General features: G+C 51.9%; 6 protein-coding genes across 6 annotated transcripts; 3 read left to right on the forward strand and 3 right to left on the reverse strand.

Annotated features, from left to right (window-relative positions):
- Nucleotides 1-1003: 1003 nt before the first annotated feature.
- L3040_007962 (uncharacterized protein) lies at nt 1004-2531 on the reverse strand (the record flags this gene model as incomplete). Its single annotated transcript, XM_007295535.1, has 3 exons — nt 1004-1189; nt 1240-1941; nt 1992-2531. The coding sequence occupies 3 exons, from the start codon at nt 2529-2531 to the stop codon at nt 1004-1006; spliced, it is 1428 nt and encodes a 475-aa protein (XP_007295597.1).
- Nucleotides 2532-3314: 783 nt separating this feature from the next.
- L3040_007963 (uncharacterized protein) lies at nt 3315-5401 on the forward strand (the record flags this gene model as incomplete). Its single annotated transcript, XM_007295534.1, has 4 exons — nt 3315-3536; nt 3590-3820; nt 3870-4099; nt 4147-5401. 4 exons carry the CDS (start codon nt 3315-3317, stop codon nt 5399-5401), a joined length of 1938 nt encoding a protein of 645 aa, XP_007295596.1.
- A 1104-nt stretch (nt 5402-6505) lies between these two features.
- L3040_007964 (uncharacterized protein) lies at nt 6506-9584 on the reverse strand (the record flags this gene model as incomplete). The annotated part of the gene is made up of 3 exons (XM_066154768.1): nt 6506-8149; nt 8201-9117; nt 9215-9584. The coding sequence occupies 3 exons, from the start codon at nt 9582-9584 to the stop codon at nt 6506-6508; spliced, it is 2931 nt and encodes a 976-aa protein (XP_066010664.1).
- A 3018-nt stretch (nt 9585-12602) lies between these two features.
- Nucleotides 12603-14165, forward strand: L3040_007965 (uncharacterized protein; the record flags this gene model as incomplete). Its single annotated transcript, XM_007295532.2, has 1 exon — nt 12603-14165. The coding sequence occupies one exon, from the start codon at nt 12603-12605 to the stop codon at nt 14163-14165; it is 1563 nt and encodes a 520-aa protein (XP_007295594.2).
- A 2601-nt stretch (nt 14166-16766) lies between these two features.
- L3040_007966 (uncharacterized protein) lies at nt 16767-18812 on the forward strand (the record flags this gene model as incomplete). The annotated part of the gene is made up of 1 exon (XM_007295531.1): nt 16767-18812. The coding sequence occupies one exon, from the start codon at nt 16767-16769 to the stop codon at nt 18810-18812; it is 2046 nt and encodes a 681-aa protein (XP_007295593.1).
- A 593-nt stretch (nt 18813-19405) lies between these two features.
- Nucleotides 19406-21304, reverse strand: L3040_007967 (uncharacterized protein; the record flags this gene model as incomplete). The annotated part of the gene is made up of 5 exons (XM_007295530.2): nt 19406-20653; nt 20740-20780; nt 20837-20904; nt 20957-21146; nt 21217-21304. 5 exons carry the CDS (start codon nt 21302-21304, stop codon nt 19406-19408), a joined length of 1635 nt encoding a protein of 544 aa, XP_007295592.2.
- Nucleotides 21305-22177: the final 873 nt, after the last annotated feature.

Consider the following 22177-nt stretch of genomic DNA (forward strand, 5'->3'; position numbering starts at 1 on the left):
GAGTCGACGGCGAGAGGATGATCAGAAGGAGCTTTCGTAGATCAGGAGAGGTGAAGAGAGGTGAGGTGTGAGAGGAGAGGTGAGAGAGGCGAGGAGGAACCATATAGGTAGAGAGATAGAGATAGAGAGATAGAGATAGAGATAGAGATAGAGGACTCATCAATATCACGGGTCGAGGTCCAGCCCCGAAATCGGCGCTTAAATTTAACGTTTAGCGCTCTACTCTATTATTATACGAGTCTAGTCTACATAGGTAAATATAAGGTACCTAGGGTACCTAGGCGTGGGATAAAGGATCTAGGTAAGTAGGTACCTAGGTAAGTACTGTTAAAAAGACCCCTTTAGAGAGCTGCTTAGTATCTAGGTAGATATCGATTTCTCGCTCCTGGTGATACTGTTGGTTGCCTAATAGTAATAGCCTTGGGTCAGGTCATCCATCGATACACGGCCACATGTACAGAAACATGGATCTCAACGGTTTCTGTGGAAGGTAAGGAGAAGGGAACTTTGGCTCCGTAGCTGCTTGCCCTTGGGGTTTGTCACCAGTTCACTGCACGTGAACCCTTTCGTTTCTAAACCCAGACGATGATTAACTGCACCCACCCCCGTATCTCCGCTTTGAGCGAAAATCCAAGCGTGAGCACGGCAATCGAGCTTCAAATCACCTAAGAAATTATTAATCGCATTATGACACTCCACTTCGTAAGGTGGACGAGTATGTAGATCAGGGAGGCCGAGAAATGAAGTGCATCCCTCACCATGGATGAAACATCTGTCTTCCCGTATGGCGTATAATTTTTGATCGTCTGTCTTTCCATCTACAAAAACGACGCAGAGCCTGCCATCCATTCTCTCCACCTATGCGCCGTCCCATCACATCTTTGTGTAAGGCTAAAATACACACACGATATTCCGATACTGTCTCCATCAAATCCTTTGCCGTACCTGTTCTCATTCCGGCCCATTCAGTCCCGTCCATCCTGTTCGTTTAAAAAGGGGTATCTTAATTGTCCAATCCAATGTGAACACCCTTCTCGCTCGGAGGGATAACATGATCCTCCTTCGCGCCCTTCAAGTTTGGCAGCTCGGTGATGGCTTCGCCAATAATCTTGAGCGATTGCATGAGTTGTTCCTCAGTGATGACGAGTGGTGGTGCGAAGCGAATGATGTTCTGGTGTGTTGGCTTGGCCTATTTGTTGTTAGCTAATCTTCCGTGAGGCGTCGAGTGGTGCAACATACCAATAATCCCTTGCTCTTCATTAGCATACACAAGTCCCACGCCGAGTGGCCCCCCGTCTTGGACTCATCAATAACAATCGCATTCAGCAAACCCTTGCCCCTCACCAGCTGGATCATCGGACTCTTTAAGTCCTCCAGTCCCTGACGCAAAATCTTACCCAATGTCTCCGCGCGCGCCGTCAAGTTTTCCTCCTCCATGATCTCCAGCGCGCGAATTGACACGGCGCAGCCCAGAGGATTTCCGCCATACGTGCTACCGTGCGTGCCCGGCTCCACAACAAGCATTACTTCCTTGGACCCAAGCACACAAGACACGGGGTACATGCCCCCTGAAATGGCTTTTCCGAGTGTAACCATATCGGGTTTGATATTGGCCCATTGGGAGCACAGCATGCGCCCTGTGCGACCAATACCCGTTTGGATCTCATCGCAAATCAACAAAACGTTATGTTTCTTGCACAATTCTTGGACTTTAGTGAGGTAATCGTCTTCAGGAACGACGACACCAGCTTCGCCTTGGATGGGCTCAACAATGAACGCGGCGGTGTCTTTGCCGTGGGCTTGCAATACTATCTCGAGGTCTTCGACGTTGTTGAAGCGTATGGGCTTATTGGTGATAGGGCAGACGGCTGCGATACCGGGGACGTAGGGGCCATAATTGTCCTTAGATTCGGGATCGGTGGACATGGTGACAGCAGTCATCTACCCCGATTAGCACGTATTTTGGCCGAATGGAAGCACGGGAGTCTTACTGTCCGGCCATGGAAATTCTCTGCCGCAGCAAAGATCAGAGCCTTGCCCTGTTCAACGCCCTTCACCTTGTATGCCCACTTCCTCGCGATCTTGATCGCCGTCTCGACTGCCTCTGCGCCAGTGTTCATAGGCAGAACCATGTCGTAGCCAAATACATCCTTCACCTTCTCTGCCCACTTTGGGAAGACATCGTTATGGAAGGCCCGCGAGGACAGCGTCAGTCTTCCGGCCTGCTCGCACAAAGCCTTGACCAGCTCGGGATGGCAATGGCCTTGGTTGACGGCGCTGTAGGCAGACAGGAAGTCGATGTACTGCTTTCCCTCGGGATCCCAGACGTTGCAGCCCTCGGCGCGGGCGAAGACCATGGGGAGAGGGTGGTAGTTGTGGGCGGCATATTTGTTCTCGGTCTCAATAGCGCCTGCGCTGGACGTGGAGTGGTACTTGGACTCGGAGAGGCTTGCTACGGGCTGGAAGGTGGGAGCGGTGGGTTTGAGGACGCTGCCAGTGGTATCGACGGTGTTGTCTGCGTGGGGAGCCATGGTTGTGGAAGTGTGTGTGCAGCTGCTGTAGGTTGGATTGAGCAGGATATTGAGAGTTGATGGTAGGAAGGTAAGGTTGTTTGTCTGAAGTCTTTGCTTTGTGTGAAGGAAGTTAAGTACTCAAATCAAGAGCAAGAGGGGAAAGCAGACGCGCGGGGGGAACGGTCATAAATGAATGTACCTCCTACTAGACCCCTAAGTGCAAATGCAAGTGCAAGAAGCCCAGTCCTTGCTTTGATATGCCAGTTATGTCGGCACCTGACCTACCGTTGACTAAGAGCAACAGCGCCAAAGGCATTCGCGCTCCGTATGCGTGGAAACCTGCCATTAGGGATTATTCTCGCAAGGTCAAGAGGAAGAGGCTCGTGTGGTCTTGCACTTAGGGGACTTGTGGCGGCGAATGCGGGAATCGATGCATCAATTCACAGGCCCGTGATTGGGCGCATGGGCAGAAGGTCAATCCAAAGGCCGAGGCCAGCCGGATTGGTCTAGCGTCTTGGCAAACCTTTGGTGCGGCGCTCTCTACCGAGTCAGCATCTCTTGGTCTTGGGATTCAGGGTCCCTCACGTGATGTACTGACGCGGAGACGGAAACGGATACGGATACGGATACGGATACGAATCCGATATTGATATTGATATTCACAAATTCGTCTTGGATGGCCATCCACCAGCACCAGCACCAGCACCAGCACCAGCAATCCGAATCACAGCGAACTGAGTGGTCCGCATATCCAGCATCCAACATCCAACTGTCGCCATCCCATCATCGCCTTGCATCCTGATGGAACAACCCAAAGTCAAGAATGAGCTTCCCCAGGACAACAGCCTCAACCCACTGGTCAACGAATATCATGTCAATGATACATGGATCATGCTCCTGGCACTCCGCTTCATCAACGCTCTCGTCGTCCGCACCTTCTTCCAGCCAGACGAGTATTTTCAGTCCCTGGAGCCCGCATGGCAGATGGCCTTTGGTCCCCAGAGCGGTGCTTGGATCACGTGGGTGTGTACAGTTCCTCCTCCCGGCTTCTTGATTCATCTTCTAACAGTCACTAGGAATGGCATCGCCAACTACGTTCCTCGTTACATCCAGCTCTGTTTGCCGTCGTATACTACACGGCAGACAAGGCAATGATCTTTCTGAGCTTCTTTCCTCAGTTCCGGGCGATGATCCTGGCGGTCCTGCCGAATCTGGTGCAGGCTTACTTTGCCGCTGTGGGAGACTACTATACATGGCAATTATCTGAGAGAATATACGGAACCAGAAGCAAAGCATCGAATGCGGCAGTGAGAATCTCTCGCCTTTTCTTGGCTATAAAGACTAAGCATGGTTTAGTTGTGGATGACGGTCTTTAGCCCATGGCAATGGTTTTGCTCCACAAGAACATTCTCAAACTGCCTCGAGACAACCATGACAATCACGGCACTCTACTTTTGGCCCTGGAAACTGTCGACTTTCCCCGTGCTCGGCAAGAGTAGTGATGTGTCTCAACAGCCACCCGAGGAGGCGACCCATGCCAAGACCCCCAAATCTGGGGTCTTCCAAACCTCCAGGTCTATTAAGCAGTAAGAACCCCGACCTCATATCAGAATCCAATAGTAACACCTCCCAGCCTCCGCATTTCTATTGTGCTCGCTGGCACAGCATGTATCCTTCGCCCAACCAATGCTCTCATCTGGTTCAGCATCCTCATGCCAACCTTGACCGGCCTTCTCAATAAACGAGCCCCCATCTCAGACTACCTTATCCTCCTCCGTGAAGCCATTCTCTGCGGCTCCATCGTGCTCCTTACATCCCTAACCTCCGACTACATCTACTACGGAGAATGGACGTTCCCACCCTACCAATTCCTGTACTTCAACATCTCCCGGAACCTAGCTGTTTTCTACGGCCGCAACGTTTGGCACTACTACCTCTCCCAAGGCTTGCCTCTTCTGCTCATCACGTACCTGCCATTTACATTGGTAGCGCTGTACCAAGCAAGCTTACTGCCATCATCAAACATCCGCTTCGTATTCACAACGACGATCCTCCTCACACTCGGCTCCCTGTCTCTAATCGCCCATAAAGAAGTCCGCTTCATCTACCCTTTACTCCCCCTCCTGCATATCCTCACTGCCCCCGTCATCTCTTCATTCTTCCAACCATCATCCAGCTTTACCACCACCCCCTGCACCACCAAGGATGGCAAAGTCATCACCTCCTCGACAACAACATTAACAACAACAACAACAACAACCAAACATAAACCCCTCCTCTACACCCTCCTAACCCTCAACGCCCTCATTGCTCTCTATACAACACTCTCTCACCAATCCGGTGTCCTCCGCACCACCACTTTCCTCCGCCACGAGTACGAAACCCTCGCCCTCGACGGCCGCGGCCGCCTCCTCTCCGACCCCTCAGCCCACCTCAACGACGCCTACCCCCCCAAACCCACAACCTACACCCCCAGCGAAACCTTCGCCGCCTTCCTCCTCCCCTGCCACTCCACCCCCTGGCGCTCGCAGCTCATCCACCCAGGCCTCCAGGCCTGGGCCCTCACCTGCGAGCCGCCCCTCCACCTCCCCAGCACCGCCGCGCACGAACTGGCCGCCTACCGCGACGAAGCCGACCGCTTCTTCGACGACCCCCAGCGGTTCCTGCGCGACGAGGTCGGCGGCAAGGAGCGCCCGTGGCCGCGCTACGTCGTCGGCTTCCAGGGCATCGAGCACCATCTCAGGACCTTCTACGAGGGGGCGATGAAGGGCTTCACCGTCAGGGAGCGGTGGAGGACGCGCAACTCGCATTTCCATGACGATTGGCGGCGGAGGGGCGATCTTGTCGTGTGGGAGTTTGTGGAGGCTGCTGGGGCTGCTGGGGCGTGATCCCTTTCCCACCCCCACCCCCCCCCCCCCCCCCCCCCCCCCCCCCTTTCTTGAATGTAAAAATTTTATTCAAATGTACATTCGTACATGTGTACATGTATACAAACATGTATACAAACATGTACATAATATATACGAACGGCTAGTATACCTACCTACCTACCTACCTACTAAGTCTCCTTCTGTAAAGTGCCGCCGGTAGAAGAAAGCCCCTCATTTTGTTTCAAGCTTATTATTACTTTAGTTGAAGAGACTGACTACCAACGAATTACCAATACCTATTTACCTACCTACCTACCTCCCTACCTGCCTAATCCAGACGCCTCAGCAGTGAATATCGGTGCAAAGGATTACAGACGGGCACATCAGTGTTATTTGTTCACTGAATGGCAGCAGCAGATCACAGTCGAGGGGGCACTCTCGGATGTACCGGTATGTCCAACACATTTTTTATTGATCGCTATTCCTCTCTATCGCTCCAATTCCCAGTTTTACCGCTCGCTGGGAAAGCACGCGATATGCGAATTCAATTACCATTACCAATCGCATATCCACTTCTCACTCACCTACTCATTCACTACCACACCCCTCCACTACTTATTGTACCCATGTTCAGTCTCAGTAATCCACCCGCCCTCGTAAATACAAGTCTCTGTCCCAGACCAGCTCGGGCCATAATTTACCAGATCGAAAGCGAACCAAACACCAATCCAGTGTAACGCGCCACGCCAAATGTATGCTACCCTCCCATATGACGCCATGCTTGCCGGGTATTATCATGCCGACGCCATGGCTTGATGTGATGCGCCAGATGCCAATGTGCAAACGTGAAGAAGCCTCGACAACCCTATCGCTAAATCCAGACAAGAAAAGAAACAAACAAGAAAGTGAACAAAAATTAGAAGACCGAAAAGCTTCGTCCAATGGATGACACCAACGCTGATGATATGTACTAGTCGCCATCTGGGATTGTGCACATCATGATCGCAGATCTGCCTAGGGAAGGCCCTAGAGACAGGAATATGTACTCTCGTCTATGTAAAGCACCAGAACAATACCATGTCATCTCCTCTGAGGGTGGAGCTGGAAAGGTTGATGTGTAAGTCATTGGAAACCACCGAAGTGGTGGCTAGCACTGGGAGCAGGATTGGAGAGCAGGGAGCCGATGGGGATTTTGCCATCCTGCGAGTGCTGCCGAGAAGAGGGACCAGCGTAATTGAAGTTACAGATATTCGGAATCTGTTGGTGCTGGACGAAGGGTCCTTGGAATGAGTGGCCGAAACCCGAAGACATCTGAGAAACGCCGCTGTTGAGGTAATTGTAGGGATCTGGCAGCTGATATTGGGTTTGGTAGTGCGACGGGGTGGTGTAGAACATGGTGTTGGTGTAGTCGGACTGAAGACCTGATCCTGATCCTCCGTTGTTCATCCCGGGGAAGCCATCACTGTTACCACCGTAAGGATGATCGAAGGTGCCGTAGTCAACAGCGTGAATGTGATCCTGCAACCTGGCTCGCATGTTGACTTCCATCCGTTGTTGTTGTTGGCTGAAGAACTGGCTGGTACGCGATTGAACTAGTGCTCCAAAGTGGTGTTGCTGGGTGTTTGAGGGTTGCCTCTCGGGCTGCCTATCCGTTTGTTGCACACAGCTCATTCGAGAAGTACCGCCCTGTGGCTGATCAATGCGACTGCTATCATCATTCTCGGCATCCTGGATACGGGCCTTCTGGATACGGGCCTCCAGCATACGGGCCTCCTGGTTACGGGCCTCCTGAATACGGGCATCCTCCTCTGCTTGCCGGCGTTTCTCAGCACCGTCATCCCATTCCTGCTGGATCTTGGGCTTCAGAGTCCGCCAGCCCCTCTCGGTACCCGGGTCTCTGAAAATGCGAGTTGCAGCCTTGAAAGCCTTCGCCCCAACGACAAAGGACGTTGGAATGTGGGGGATGTCTTCCTTAGCACGTCTAATGAACAGAGCTCGGCGTGCGGATCGGTTCTCGTTGTAAGGTTGCGCATCTCCTTGTCTCTTGAGCCGGATCGCTCCTTCGATCTTCAACACCCTCTGCATATGCTGGTCATTCTGTTCCTTTCTCTCATCAAGGAAGGCTGTCTGCTTTGCGACCGCCTCCGCCTCGGCTTGCTGGTGCGCTGTTCTGGCTGTAGCATTTTCGGCGGCGCTCTTCGTTGGGTCGTCCTTGAATGGTTCAATTTTGAAGGACTGATACTCTTCTATAATCTTGTCAACTTCGGCCTTCAGGTAATATTTGTAAATTTTTGGTGCGGTAGAAGGGCGCGACTCAAGGTCCTCAATGTAGTCATGGGCCTTCATGAAGGAGTCGTGCATGCCCGCGGGGATACACTCCAGGAGCTTGACGAGAGTCTGGCGTTGTGGAAGTTCGTTCAGGCGAGACTTCAGGAGCCGATCTTCCCGCTCGATCTTGACTCTCCAGCAGTCGGTACACCATCTCTTCGCCCACGACCAGTGGGTTCTCGAGGCCTTCTTGTCGTCACAATCCAAACAACCCTTGCCCCCAAGCAGATTAGTGTATTGTCTCTCCGTCAAACCCATGGCCTGAGCGATTGGGAAGTCTGCCCCGAAGTTCTCCATTCGCTGATTGACGTATACGGAGTCGTACCCGTCGACCATGTCCTTGAATGTCTTATTCAGTAGACGTACTTTCTTGAGGAAAGACGGCGGACTGAACTCGATAATTCGAAGCCAAAGATCAGGGCAGAGCCTATGGGCGGCCTGGGTGAGAGTTAGACTCTGTCTGTTGTCTAATTGCCAGGGCGTACTTACAGGTATCTTCTTCTCCTCCTTCCCCTTGGTCACTCTCTTGAACCTGCCTGCGGCTTTGTCGGTCTTCTGCTTCTTCTCGCGGGGTACTCCGAGAGTTGTTGGTTTCCTCTTCTTCGCATTGGTGACTTGCATAACGGTGGTCCCGGTTTGGTCGATGAAGAGAGGGTGATCGGTGCTAGGGCGAGGGCTGATGAGTCGATCTCGCGAATCGCTTGTGATTGCGACGCATTGAGGGGAGAAGCCAGATACGACTTTGTTGTTCGCTGGTCGGTTTACCTGCAGCTGCAGGGGGTCTTTCTTCGCAGTCATGGCATTGTTTGGGGCCTTGTTGACGGGGAGAAATTTCTCCATTTTTGATAGTTGGTTGCTCACAGTGTGGCCCTGGAGCCCAGTCGAGGAGTTGCGAGGTTGTATTTCTTGATAAGAGGACGGGTGAGAGTTGGTTTGCGTAGAAATTCCTCCCCCGTTTGGTAGCTTGGGTTGGATATATGCCGGCGCTTGTCCACTCACGAATCTGGAGCCATGTGGAGAAGATCGATCGAGCTGCAGAGGTTCGCTCTCATGATTAGGGAGGCTGGAGCCATTCACCAACGTGGAGCTTGGTTGGCGTGACATAGATGGAGCAACGGAGCGGTCGGAAGGCGATTCGACGTTGTAAGGCGACGTTGTACCGTGTACGGAAGAGCCCGTCGAACTGCGGTATGTTAACTCCATTCGGGCCAAGTCGTATATTGTAGGCAACCGATGGTCTTGATAGTGTTGTATACGCTGCATGAGATCTTTTTCCAAAAATGGTTGAGTGGGGTTGGCAGCATAGAAATCATTCGGGGCGTTTGTGGCGACGGAAGGTGAGGCTGTAAACGAGTTTTGAGATCGGGGCTGCTGTGCGCGAAGCAGTGATAGCGTGCAGGCCGCTGCTAAGGAGAAGGATACGTTAGTTCTTCTTCTTTGTCTGAAGTAATTCACCGCCCGAGAAAAGCCTGCTTCCGTGGTTTGCCCAACGTAGGTACGTACCTTCTTCTGCTGTAAGGTCTCGACCCCTATTGCCACTGCCATGACCACCGCCATTCCCATCTTCCAGCCCCAACGCCATGTTTTCCGCCTCACTGAAGGCCAATATCTCGTCCAACAGACTGGCTACTTCTGGGCTCGAGTCGAAAGTCGGCGGGGAGACGGGGGAGAAGGGGCTGTTTGCGATGTCCCGGTCGTGGTTCTGCGAGGCCCGAAGATACGATGTCACAATGAAGCGGGCCGTCCTGAGTCCCGCCGGGTGTTTGAAGACTCGGCGGAGATCGGGGGCTAAGTGGGTTTTCAGGTGATTAGCCGTATCGTCGTCCGCGGCAGCCAGGAGGGAATGCATGAGTGGAAGGTCGTCGCAGGACATTGGCTGTCAGAGAGGGGGGGTTTCTCGACGTCGAAGACGCCCCGCCGCTTGACGGAATACTGGCATGTAAGTTCGGAAGGTGACCTTTTCGGATATAGGATCCGCCAGTGAATGACCTGGCGTACGTACTAGTGTTGCTCTTCGCAGAGATCGTCGTCGTCGTCGTCGTCGTCGTCGTCGTCGTCGTAGTCGTCGTGTGATTTCGTCGCGGGGTGGGCGTAGACGTCGAGAATGGAGGACGTTGGTGGGTTGCGGCTGATGAGATGCGGAAATGGAGGAGGGAGTCGTGAGAGACGTGAGAGTCGTGGAGAGTCGTGAGGGTCTGGGTCCGGTCTGGTCTGGCGTGGCCTGGCCTTGGTCCGGTTTGTCGCTGGTGCCCCGTTGCCCTTGCCTTTCTTCCTCCTATGTCCGTGATGAACGATGCCTCATTCTTAAACCACCCGGGCCCGAAGTCCAGGAGTCAGTCCATCTGGCCACTTAGTTTCCTCTGGGCCAAAAAAAAACCCTTTCGATCCTGGTAGAAGCCCGCTCCGTGGCGCTCTGTGTGCGGCACGGCCCTTGGCGTTTGAAAGTACTGTACTTATAGAATATATTATAACTATTTTCTACTTCTACTGACTCGATAGCGTCCGCTTAGCAACACCTTGGGGCACTTGTCTGTTCCGTCGGTATTTATTCGAAGGAGATATCTATTATCTGGTAAGCGCTCTCGAGAGTGGTGGGCGTCCTGACTAAAATGTGTCGATCGGTCGATTGATGCACCTTACTGTATTAGTCGCTAATTATTACTTCCCCCTTCTCATCTCCCGGACTCCTATGGACATGCAACTCCAGAGGGCTTCCTTCGTGCCCTTTTTGGCACAGTTTTTGGCACGGATTCCCTTCGCAAATTTCATGGATGATTGGAGTTGGCAAGTCCAGGGTGCTTGCCGCTCCTCGTCCTCCTTACCTTGGTACCTAATAGTTTATGCTTGCCAATGTTTCTAAAGAAGACTTTCTTTCTGTACGAGCGGAAGATGCAACAGGCAGGCGGCCAGGCCCGGCCAAGCCAGAGCATTTTACGACGCCGCAAAGCGCTTTTGCGGTTGATATCACATATCCATCTTGACCTTGACAGACAAACCGGGCTTTGCGGACCTTGCCTTGCCCTCCCTGCCTTGCCTTGCCTCGCCTCGTCTCGACCACTTTCTGTAACCGATGCACACGTGACCTGCGCTCCACTTGGGACTCAGACGGCTACAGAGGCGAGAGGGGCCTGTTCCACTTAAAATAAATTAATCTTTCATCATAGGATGGTAGGAATGCTGGATCATATGCTTGTGGCAGACGACGCTCTCGCCTTCGATCATGCGTTGCAAAAATAGATAGTATCCAGTCAGGTGATCGATCCCTACCTCGGCTCGCATCGAGATACGGCGCTATGCCATCGGCGTATGACGGGGAGCCAGGAGAAAGCCAAAAGGCGAAACCCCGCATGCATCCCGCCATCCGTGGAGGAGGATTGTCCAATGAGAAGGCCTCGCTGGCAAACGCCCCGAGACACTTTCGCTGGCCATCTAGCCAAGCTTACTTAAGCTCTAGCCGGGAGTCCTATCCGCCCTCGCCTCCATTTGCGGGGAAAGCGCTTGGGATTCGTTGGTTGGGATCGAATGGGGTGGAGCAGGGGTGGAGCAGGGTGGATTGAAAGGATGCCGATGACATGATTGATAAGCGATCCGATCTATACCTCAGTACCTAGTAGTACAGTAGTAGAAGTAGTAGGTGTGGTAGTAGTACCGGTAGGTAGGTAGTAATCGTCGGTTACCTATTAATCTGAAAGAATTGACCGACTCGCTGTAGCAAGTCGGCACCACCAAGGCGGGGCAGTAGAACTTGCTCCTTTATAATGAATAGAAAATCAACCAACTACTATATCGTAATTGTTTTTGTATGGAAAGATGCACCGTATTGAGTTCGATATTAATCAATTAATCAAATCTTAATAGCAAGTTGTTATTCCTTCATTGTGCTAGGCTAAAGTGGTAAAAGTGGTACTTTTGGTGTACCTTTATTTTACTTTTCTACTCTGCTGGTCCGTGCGTTGAGAGTCTTGGCGTCTCCGAAATTCCAACCTCATTAACATCGCTCGATTCTGAGTAATCGAGTCATCTGTTACTACTCCTGACGCTTAGCGCTAAAGCTCTTCGAACCGCTATTATAATCGATTTTGAAGACGATAAAAAAAAAGTAGCGACGATAATTCAGCCTCATATAATAGCGATTCTAAGCTTGACGATAATATTGAGAGTCAAATAGCAAGGGAGAGTACTAGGGGTTACGTTGATTATTGATTGCGTATATGTTAGAATTGCTGTGTAAATACGAGAATAAGCGAGGAACGCGAAAATCGGACTTTTATTCAAACTCATCAAAAGAATACGTGCATCAGTACCAAATTTATTTAATAATTAATACTTTTAATTGTAAAGTGGATTTGATTATTTATTTTCGATCTATAGGACGTTTTTCTTAATTGAGGTTGTGGTTGTAAAGATTTCGAAGCAGACAAGTAAAATTGAATCATTCGAGACAGTTTTTAGCTATATTTTTACTACATTTTAATGTTTTAAGTCTCCCCAAATTGATGCATCTTGATATTTTTTGTTTACGCTTATAAAGCAAAGTTTTTTGAGCGTGTAATTTTTTTTTTTTTACTATTTACATTAATGATTGTTGATTAATAAGTGGTATACCGTTACTGTCCCGCCTTGCTGGTTCCGACCTGGCGTAGGATTCTGTACAACTTAAATGCAAGGTAACCGACGATTAGTAAGTAGTAGTAGCTCCGTAGTACCACCCTTCTCTTCTTTTGCCCGTCGTGCACCCAAACTTCCTCGTCCCGCCGGGCTTTTCTTCTTTTGCTGCTGCTGCTGCTGCTGTTGCTTGCCAGTCGAAGATGTTTGGCTTTCGGGACAAGAGTAGGTGACCACCGTCTCACCTCGGATCCCTGTGTGTGCGCCGGTAGAAGGAAGGATAATCATGATATCTTCACCTACCTCCTACCTCCTACCTACCACTAACACCCGGGCAGAAGACCAGCAGCCATCTCCCGATGGCTCGCTAGATGCCGAGCCTGGCGAAAAGAGCCAGAAAAACTACTACCACCCCGATATCCCCAATGGCGCAACGGTTCAACATGACGCCCTTGATGTCGTCTGCCCCCCTCACACCAGCGAGAAGAAACTCATGCGGAAGATCGACTCCCGAGTCATCCCCTTCCTCTGCATCTTATATCTTCTCGCCTTCCTCGACCGAGTCAACATCGCCAACGCCAAATCTTTCGGATTGGCCGCAGATCTAAGCCTCAAGAGCACTGAGTACAACACTGCTCTCACCATCTTTTTCGTGCCGTACATTATTTTCGAGATTCCGTCAAATGTGCTTCTCAAGCAGCTGAGTCCGAGAGTCTGGCTCTCGGGCTGCATGTTCATGTTCGGCATCGCAGCCATCTGTCAAGGTCTCGTCTCCAATTACGGCGGTCTCCTCGCCTGCCGATTCTTCCTCGGCGTCTTTGAAGCTGGCATGTTTCCGGGCTGCTTCTACTTGATCGGGATGTGGTATAAACGCTCGGAAGCTCAAAAACGCTACTCCTTCTTCTTCAGCAGCACCTCTCTTGCCGGCGCCTTCGGCGGCCTCCTCGCTTCTGCGATTGGCAACATGGACCACATACGGGGTTACAGAGCGTGGCGCTGGATCTTCATCCTCGAAGGCACACTCACCTGCGTCGTCGCCCTCCTCTTCTTCTTCGTGCTGCCCTCTTTCCCCGAAGACGCCAAGTGGCTTTCTTCTGACGAGCGCGAGTACGTGAAAGCCCGCCTCCGGGCCGACCAGGGCCGATCCGCCGCAGAACGCAAGATCACCCTGCGAGACGTCGGCCGCGTCTTCCAAGACTTCAAGATCATCCTCGGCGGATTCATGTACTTTGGTATGATCGTGCCAGCCTATGGGTACGCCTTCTTCGCCCCCGGCATTATAGGCACGTACGGATACTCGCCTATCCAGACCCAGCTACACAGCGTGCCGCCGTGGGCGTGCGCTTTCGGATTCTCCATGATCGTGGCCGTTTGCTCGGATTTCGCGAGACACCGCTTCGCATTCACGCTCATCCCCATTTCCGTCGCCATCACAGGCTTTGCCATCTTAATATCGATCCATGATAACACAGACGTGCAATATCTCGGCCTCTTTTTCATTGCCATGGGCGCCTACTCCGCTATGCCTGTGATTGTCTGTTGGTTTAACATGAACCTTGGGGGACATCACCGGCGAGCAGTGGGCTCGGCGTGGCAGGTGGGCTTCGGCAACATCGGCGGCATAATTGCGACGTATGCTTTCCTACCCGGGGATGCGCCCGAGTATAAGACGGGGTATAGCATCTGTCTTGGGTTCTTGTGCTTGAGTGCTGCGAGTTGCTGTCTCTATGCTGGCGCGGTGGTGTGGGAGAATCGGAAGAGAGAGAGGCGCGGGGTGGATGAGAGGTTGAGTGAGTATGAGAAGACGGAGATGGGGGACTTGAGTCCGGATTATCGTTACCTTTTGTGAGGAGGCGGGAATGAGGAGGCGGGCAAGAGGAGGAGATGAAGATGGGCGGAAAGAGGTGGAGGCAGACTTGGATAAGTATCGGATGTTAGGGACAATTGGAAGAGAAGGAATACCTATATACCCATATGTCGCGCAATCGATTGCTTTCCAATGAATGCTTACTCCGCCGGAAAGGAAAAGGGGAGAGCACGCGCCGCGTGCATGTGCCTTTTTTGGTTGCTTGTCGTACTTTGCCATTAAGGATCTAAGGAGGCCTACCTAATAACAAGCGAGCCGACGACTATGTCCCAGGAGTCACAGGCGATATTGGTAGGTCGATATCGTCAACCTGTATCTCAAGCCGGAAGCGGATCAAGATTTTGTTGCAGCCGTCGCAATTTCCGCCATTTGCCCCAGAGAACTCCTGGCGACATTTGCGGCTGCCACTGTCCCAGAACTTCCTGGAGATACCGAAAGGCGCTGTCGTCGTCACTCTGGTTCCAATCCATATATATACTTACTCTCACCCTCACCCTAAGTTCAGTCAGACCAGGTGGACTTCCCACTTCCAGTACCGAACTAGATCGCTCTTCGACCTCGGAAGGCCGGGTGTTTTGAGAGAAGGTATACGTACATACGTGGACGCGGACCTCAAGCGCTATCTGCCGGTAGGTATTACCCTGATATCAGGGATGCGTGGAGGAGCTAGCGGTTCCCATCCTGTACTTCAGGCCTCTATCCATCGTTACCGAAGCACCGACTACTTCGAGTAGGTACTACAACCAGTTCAAGACGGCTCTGCTGGCCCCTTCCGGAGGACTTGGATAGGTGCCCGTCTCGTTTCCCCTGGACGAACCGGAAACCTTAAGCGGTGAGACGGAACTCTCGACCGAAAGCTGTTTAACACAAGGGGCGAAGTTCGCAGACGGACTACTAACAGAGTTCCTTGCAATGAGAATCCGATTTTTTTTTTTTTTTTTTTTTTTTTTTTTTTTGGAGACGCTTACTGAAATCTACCTATCTGGTTGATTCGTGTACGGAGTATGCGCAGCTAGCTGCTAGCCTTGCATGGGAATATGCATCGAAGGCAGAAGTCGATGCGTACCTGTCCAGCCCCCGGGCCGCCCCTCCCGACATATAAATATATATATCCCCAGCAAGTCTGCTGCCAGCACGCGTTTTCCAATCAGTTTCCTTTCATGGTTTATACTATATCGCTCTCTAACACAAATTTTTAATTTTAAAATAGGGGTTTTTTTGGGGGGGGAGGGGGTGGGTCCCTTTACCATATCCTTTGGGATTTTTTTTTATTTTCAGGGGGGCTTTCGAATACCCGCTAGGATCCCCGGATCTTCAACCTCCCAAAACGCGGCACAGATCTGTAACTGTAACGTTGCCCCCCCCCCCCCCCCCCTCCCCCCTTTTCTCAAGAGAAGGCTACCGGTACATTAGCGCCACAGACAGAACGCTAAATCCTACGACGTGCAACAGGTTTTCTTCGTCTTCTTCTTCTTCCTCTTCTTCTTTTCTTTCCCCGGAATGCAGTAGCGCGAAGACAGGGGCCTGCGGTAGCGCAGCTCCCATTTAATCAGTGGCCGGATACACACACACACATATATATATGTGTATATGTATATGTATATGTATATGTATATGTATATATTTATGTATATGTATATATGACTCCAGAGCAGCCGAATTTTTCATTCCGGGCGCTTTGGGAGAAGGGCGGTGTTTTCTCGTCGTCGCTTAACTTCATGCGAAATCCCTCTCCTCCTCCTCTTCTTTCTCTCTTGGCGTTCACATTATAATTTTTTTGCTGTTCTTGAGGCCGTCCGCTGTTCTTGGGCAGCGAGGAAGGGAGGAAAAGAGCGCTCCGAGTTCCGAGCTCCGCGAGCCGTTGTTTACTTTCGGGGCTTGGCGGAGATGCATCTGGACCGTTGCCGGTGCCGTTTGCCGTTTGCGGTTCGCTCGCGTCGAGAGATTAGTGGAGCGGCGTACGAGTTCGCCAGATTCTCAAAGGAAGTTTCGAATAAAGGAAACCCCAGATCTTTTTGGATGCTCGAAATGGAATCGAGATGGTCAAGCTATTATCAGCTGGTAAGCTGGGAGCAGACGCCGAATCCCCGAACGAACGCCGATTTATCGAGTCCTTGGCCGGAGAGGCAGGGTGGATAGACCGGTACATTTGCTTCTCTTTCATTATTCGGGAGCTGGGGATGGATGGATGGATGGATGGATGGGCACATGAGGGTTCGATCGAGTCAGCGCCGAGCGCACACAAAGGGCGGCGGCGACAAAGAGATGGCGCGAATCACGGATAGGTAGATCTGGTGACGGTGATAAAGAAGGAGATGAGAATGATAAGCGAGTTGGGGGTGTATCTGTGGTATTCTGGGATTCATGAGAGTGTTATTGTTTTTGTTATTAGATTCTTGTGTTATCATGCTGGTTGTTGGATCTGGCTGATGAGTTGGAGTGAATTCAAACAAACCCATATTCCATCACGGCTTGTCTACTCACCACACCTCTCATATCTCATCTCTCATCACTACTCATACACCTCGTACAGTTATTCACAGCTCTCTCTCTCTCTCTCCCTGTATATATAGAGGCGCAAAAATGGCTCGCGCATCCTTTCCTTCTCGACGAGCTTCCATGGGAGCGGGCGAAAACATGAAAATCACGCATACCACCTTCGACGAGGCGCACAATCAGGATGAAGTACCCGGCATGCGGAAACGGGCCTCGATGGCGTCCATCAAAGTCCGCGACTGGGCCTCCAAACGCCTGTCGAGGAATTCAGACATGTCACCGCAGCTGTCATCTCATCTGGAGGACGAGAAAGCGCCGACGACCATGAGTCCCGGGTTCAGCGAGCCGACTTCTGCGGTGGACTTGCCTCAGATGAACGCGTACATCGCGACGCAGCTCCGACTTGAAGAAGAACGGAAACGTGGGCCGGAAGTGAACGCGGCTGCGATCTTGAGCGGGAGCTTTAGATACCTGCCCCTGCGACCTCCACCGGGACGGCCGTCGTCCACGAAATCGAATGATGGCCAGCTGGCAACGACGCATGTCAAATTATCTGAACGGGTAAAGGAGAAGCTGAATAGGAGGGCGGGGCAAACCGACAGTGGCCGTAATGTAGTAGAAAGAGGCGGCATGGGTGAAGATGATCAACTGAACAAGATATACATCTTGCGGAGAGCGATGCAGGAGGGTAAACTCGAGCGTGTCGTTCCTCCTCTGAAGTCTAGGGCGCCGATCGGGACTGTGAGTGGTAGGAGAGCACCGCCGCGGCCGGTGCGCAATCCGTTTCAGGGGGGGAACGCTTCGCCAGCGGGTTCGGTTATGTCAGCGCCTGAAAAGGTCATGTCCAGCGGCATGAGCTGGTCGGCACTGAAGAACGACGGGGGCAGCAGTCGGAGTGGCAGGAGAGGGGAGGGCAGCAAAGGCAAGGGGAAGGAGAAGGGCGTTGCTGGTCTGGTGGGCGCGGGTGCGGATCTGTTAGATGAGACGAGGAGGAGTATGCAGGAGAAGGTGAGGGGGGGTTTTGAGGGGATGGGCTATCCGAACTTTTCGCTGGCGAGGAAGAGGAGCAGTTTGGGTGGGAAGAGGGATGCGGATGAGGATTCGGACGACAGTTTTTTCTGTCCGGGGGATGCCAAGGAGTTGAATAAGAAGGAGGCGGAGAGGAAGGGGAAGGGGAGGGATCAGGAGGGGAAGAGAAAGTCTAGAGGTAGAGGGGACGGTGGGAAGAGGCGATCCGAGGTTCCTGAAGCACCTCTTATGAAGTGTAAGCTCTGCGGCCTGGAGACGGTCAGCGGTACTAGGGGATTGTGTTTGCTGTGTGAGGATGATCATTTTGGAGCAGAGACGAAGGTCGAGACACCGACAGGCGAGAGCGAATACCCGAGTTCGGAGTACGAAGATGAAATCGTAGTGAGTGATCAGGACGAAGATGAGATCGAGCCCATCCCGCCCCAAAAGGATGTCCCAAAACCGTCGACCAGGAAAGAAATATCTCCACCCCTACCTCCACCACTACAAGAGCAGAACCCGATTCGAAGAAAAGCGTCTCCGCTTGCGACACAAGAGCAGAATCAAACTCGAGAAATACCAAGGTCGCCGCGGTTCCAGGAATGGAAGCCGTTGCAGATCAGCAAGAACACCGCTCCACCACTTGGCATGTGGGAGCCCTTGACCATCCAGAAAAAACCGGAAAAGCCAAAAGTAAGGAACCCATATGAATTCGAGGCCTCGGATTCTGGAGACGAGACCGCTCTTGCTGTACCGCATAAGAACAATATCATCGTCGGCCTGTCCACCAAGAATAGTCTGTCTAAAACGAACATCACAGATACTCCCAAGCGCCAGAGTCCGCCAAGAGCCAACATCGAAGGAGAGGAGGAGGAAAGAGGAGGGAGGATTGATGTGGGTTTCCCAATCGATCTGGATTCGCCGAGTAAGAGGGCTTTCGGGAGGTGGTCGGCTACTTTTGGGGATGGAGGGGTGGAGGACGATGGGCTGCCGATGGTTGAGGAGAGGGACTGGGACGGGTTCAAACGGGACTCGGAGTTTTATGGATTTTGGGATGAGGTGTTGAAGGAGCATGGGGCCGCAGATGCCAGGGGTAGGCGAGGGGGAGACGGGAGTAGGCAGTGAGCTCCGGAAAGGTGTGTGGATGTGCAATCGATTGAATCCAACGCGCAATGGGCCAAAGGTTTAGCTAGGGGTACTGATATCCAAACATATAATGGAGAGAAAGTAAAGTCAGCAGAATGCTCAAAAAAAGCTTCTTGTTCCTTGCGTTATGGGATTTTGATAGCTCTGAGGGCTATTTCGTGACGTGGCGTGCTTCCTTTGTCGGTATTCTGGAGGAGACGAAAGGAGGTGTGTTTTTTTTTTGTCCTTCTCGCTTGACGTTCCACGAATGGATCACAGACTCTTAGCGAGGAGGAAAAAAGGGGGGAGAGGGAGGGCTGCCAAGGCTTTTCCACCTGAGCACAAAAGACGCTAGATACCCCTACTTTCATATCATCTTTCGACAAGTGATCGCTCGCTCTGTGGGCACCTAATATGAACATGTCTCAAGTATCGCTCTCCCTCGTGCGTACTTGCAAAATCGCTTATTCTTCTCTCCTCGTTCTTAACAGAGATAGATGTACTGACCAGTTCAATTATGATGTCAGGTCATGTACAGAGCTGTATTAATCATGAGAAGATCAACTTTTTCTTCTCCAAATCCCGGATGCTACCTAGCAGGTATAGGCCAGATCAAACGCGATCGAGGGCACGCCCGAGAAATTCAACGGCACCACATAGGTTATGTTGTAGTAGTACGAGCCGTAGATGGACGATCCATAGACCGTCGGCCGCTCCTGCAACCCCGGCGCGGTGACGTTGACCTCCAGACAAGGCACGTTGCGGAACCCGTCGACGGCATTGCCGGCGCGGATCCAGGGCGGCGGGAAGCCGGAGAGGAGGAATTGGAAGGAGTCGGCGCCCGCCTGCGTAGCGTTGGGGTAGCTGATTTCGAGCCTATGGCGCGAGGCGACAGCGTGGATGGTGGTCGCCGTGGGATACAGGCTGAAGAGGCCGTTGAGCGGAAAGGGCTGGTGTCTTGGGTCGGAGGCCCAGTGGACGATGGCAGGCACGAATTGCTTGCCGCGGGCCACGGATTCGGCAAGGACCTGCCCGCCGATCATGAGCGGCTTGCTCAGCCATGAGGTCGCGACTCTGTGCCTTTCGGTCTCGAGATCGTAGTAGACGGTCTTGTTGAGCAAACGCTCTGTCTTGAAGGGTGTGAGAAGCTTCGCCTTGGTATCTGAGGACAAAGCCCTTGACACGTCGTCCATTATGAGAGCCATTGCCGCGCCCTGTGTAATGTCGAAGTCCAAGTCCAACTCCCCTCTAGGGGTCTGCGCGAGTCGGCCGTATCCGAAGATACCCCAGAAGTACAGGGAAAGGATAGCGTTGTGGGCAGTCATGTCTCGGGAATAGGCTCTGTCGTAGGGGCCAACCATGTTGCCAAGATATGGATTGTAATGGTCAGCGATGTCGTCCCAAAGGTGCGCCATGATCAATGGAGCATATTTCGTAAATGTTGCGTTACGGGGGCCGTACTTTGCCATGGCGCCGAGAGCCCAAAAGTCCATACCGTAGTAGTTGGGCGCGTTGTACTCTCCCATTGTGTTGACGCCGCTCTTGCTGAATAGATCGAACAACTGATTGCCTTGAGAGTTGCCGAAGTCGATGAATGTTTGGTTTCCCAAGCGAGATCCGATCCACCCGACGTTCAGAGCTCGCATGTAGGCTGGGTTTGAATAGGCTAGTACGAGATTATCTGGGTCGGTACCGTTCCGTCGCATCGCCCCTACAGCAGCAAAAACCATCGCTGTCTCGATTTCGGCTACGAGCGCAGGGCCGAGCAAGTCTTCAAACTCTTCAATCACTTGGACCAGTTGTGAACCAATGAACTCGCGCCAGTTTGGATCATAAGAGCTCTGTTTTACATCAGTCTCTGGTATTGGTGAACACTTGTACTCTGCATTAATTGTTTTTGTGCGCAAGGAGGAGTGGGTGCACATACATAGATTGCCGGTGTATAAAGAGGAGTTTGTGGGTTTGGCTCTGGAAGAGAGGTCAGAGACCGATCAAAATCTTGGTGGCCAGAGTCTTTGCTTTACCATCAGGAGATAACTTGAAATCACCATACCAAGCGGAAGTGAAGTTTTCAGTCATCTGAGTGGCCAAACTGTTCCAGTCAGTAATATGACTGCCTCTCGATGCTGATACCATGTACTCACATGTTTTTCAAGGCGGCCTTGGCATTATCAACATCATTGCCCTGGTTACGGTGAAGTAAACCTGCCGTATACCAAGCGGTAAATCGAACCGACCATGGCCCGTTATTGTTGTACCAAAGGAACTTGTACGAATCGTCCCATCTTTGGTCATTGGTCGACATGGAGAAATCGAATAGACTCTGCGCCTCTGCTGGGTTCTTAGTTCAGATGGTCTCGAAGATTTCCGGTCTTTTTCCCCCCATGGCTGAAGAGATGAGTACCTGTTGTCAACTTTTTCGCTCTTTGGTCACCGGCTGATACCAGGACCGAAAGACCTAGGACTGCATAGGCAGAAGTCTGGAGGCGCATTATGCAATCTCAAGTCAAGGCACTCTTCTTGAAGTCTCAGCACTTGGGGAACTTTCAGAATGGAAGCGCAAGACGATCTGTTATTTAATCATGGTACCTCGTGAATACATCAGTGTAATGCGTTTCGCGCTGATGAATATTCGAACGTCAACCCGCAGGAAATATCGTACATTTTCCTTGGCCGGTTGGTGGAAAAATCGGGATAATGTCCTTAATTCTAGTATCCACCGGCCCTAGAAATTTGGAAGTACCAAACGGGCTTGAATCGCGCGATGATATTTGCCCATTACGCAGTTTGACAGGCAGGTTAACTCGCTTGCGGGGTATCGTAGCCCCATGCTAAGACTCGCTTCTTTGTTTACATTCTGCTTCCGCACCACTCACATACTATCTGTTATGCCCAGCGTCTTGAGTGCGAGGGCAAGAAGCTTAGTGGATGTAGAATTCCGACAGTGGATGGTATTTCCTGATGAGGTGATCCGAACTCGCGAGCCGGTCGGTGAACCTCCCGGGGAAATCGGGGATCTCCCCACTTTTGGCATCCAGTCAAGCTCTTGCCTTACCGTGTTGTTGTTGTTGTTGTTATTACAGGCAGGTACCTCCTCGCTCTAGTGCTGGACCTTGCTCATGTAGATACATGAGAATAGTCGTTATTGTTGCCTCGGCTCGTTGCACTAGGAGAGATTGTCTTGATGATATCACTCTCGACTCGCCGCACAGTATCGAGCAGTGATCTGCCGGAAATGAAACCGTGCTATCTGAAGAGCTTCTGGACTAGACTTGCTCTATGCGTGCAAGCCGGTAGGATGTGAAGTTGTCGGCTAAGGCCAGCTCTCTCAGAGTTCTTGATGAGATGAGCTAGCAATCTTTTCA

The sequence above is a fragment of the Drepanopeziza brunnea genome, assembly GCF_022702325.1.
Source record: "Drepanopeziza brunnea f. sp. 'multigermtubi' strain 214-2 chromosome Unknown ctg14, whole genome shotgun sequence".
Lineage (NCBI taxonomy): Eukaryota > Fungi > Ascomycota > Leotiomycetes > Helotiales > Drepanopezizaceae > Drepanopeziza > Drepanopeziza brunnea.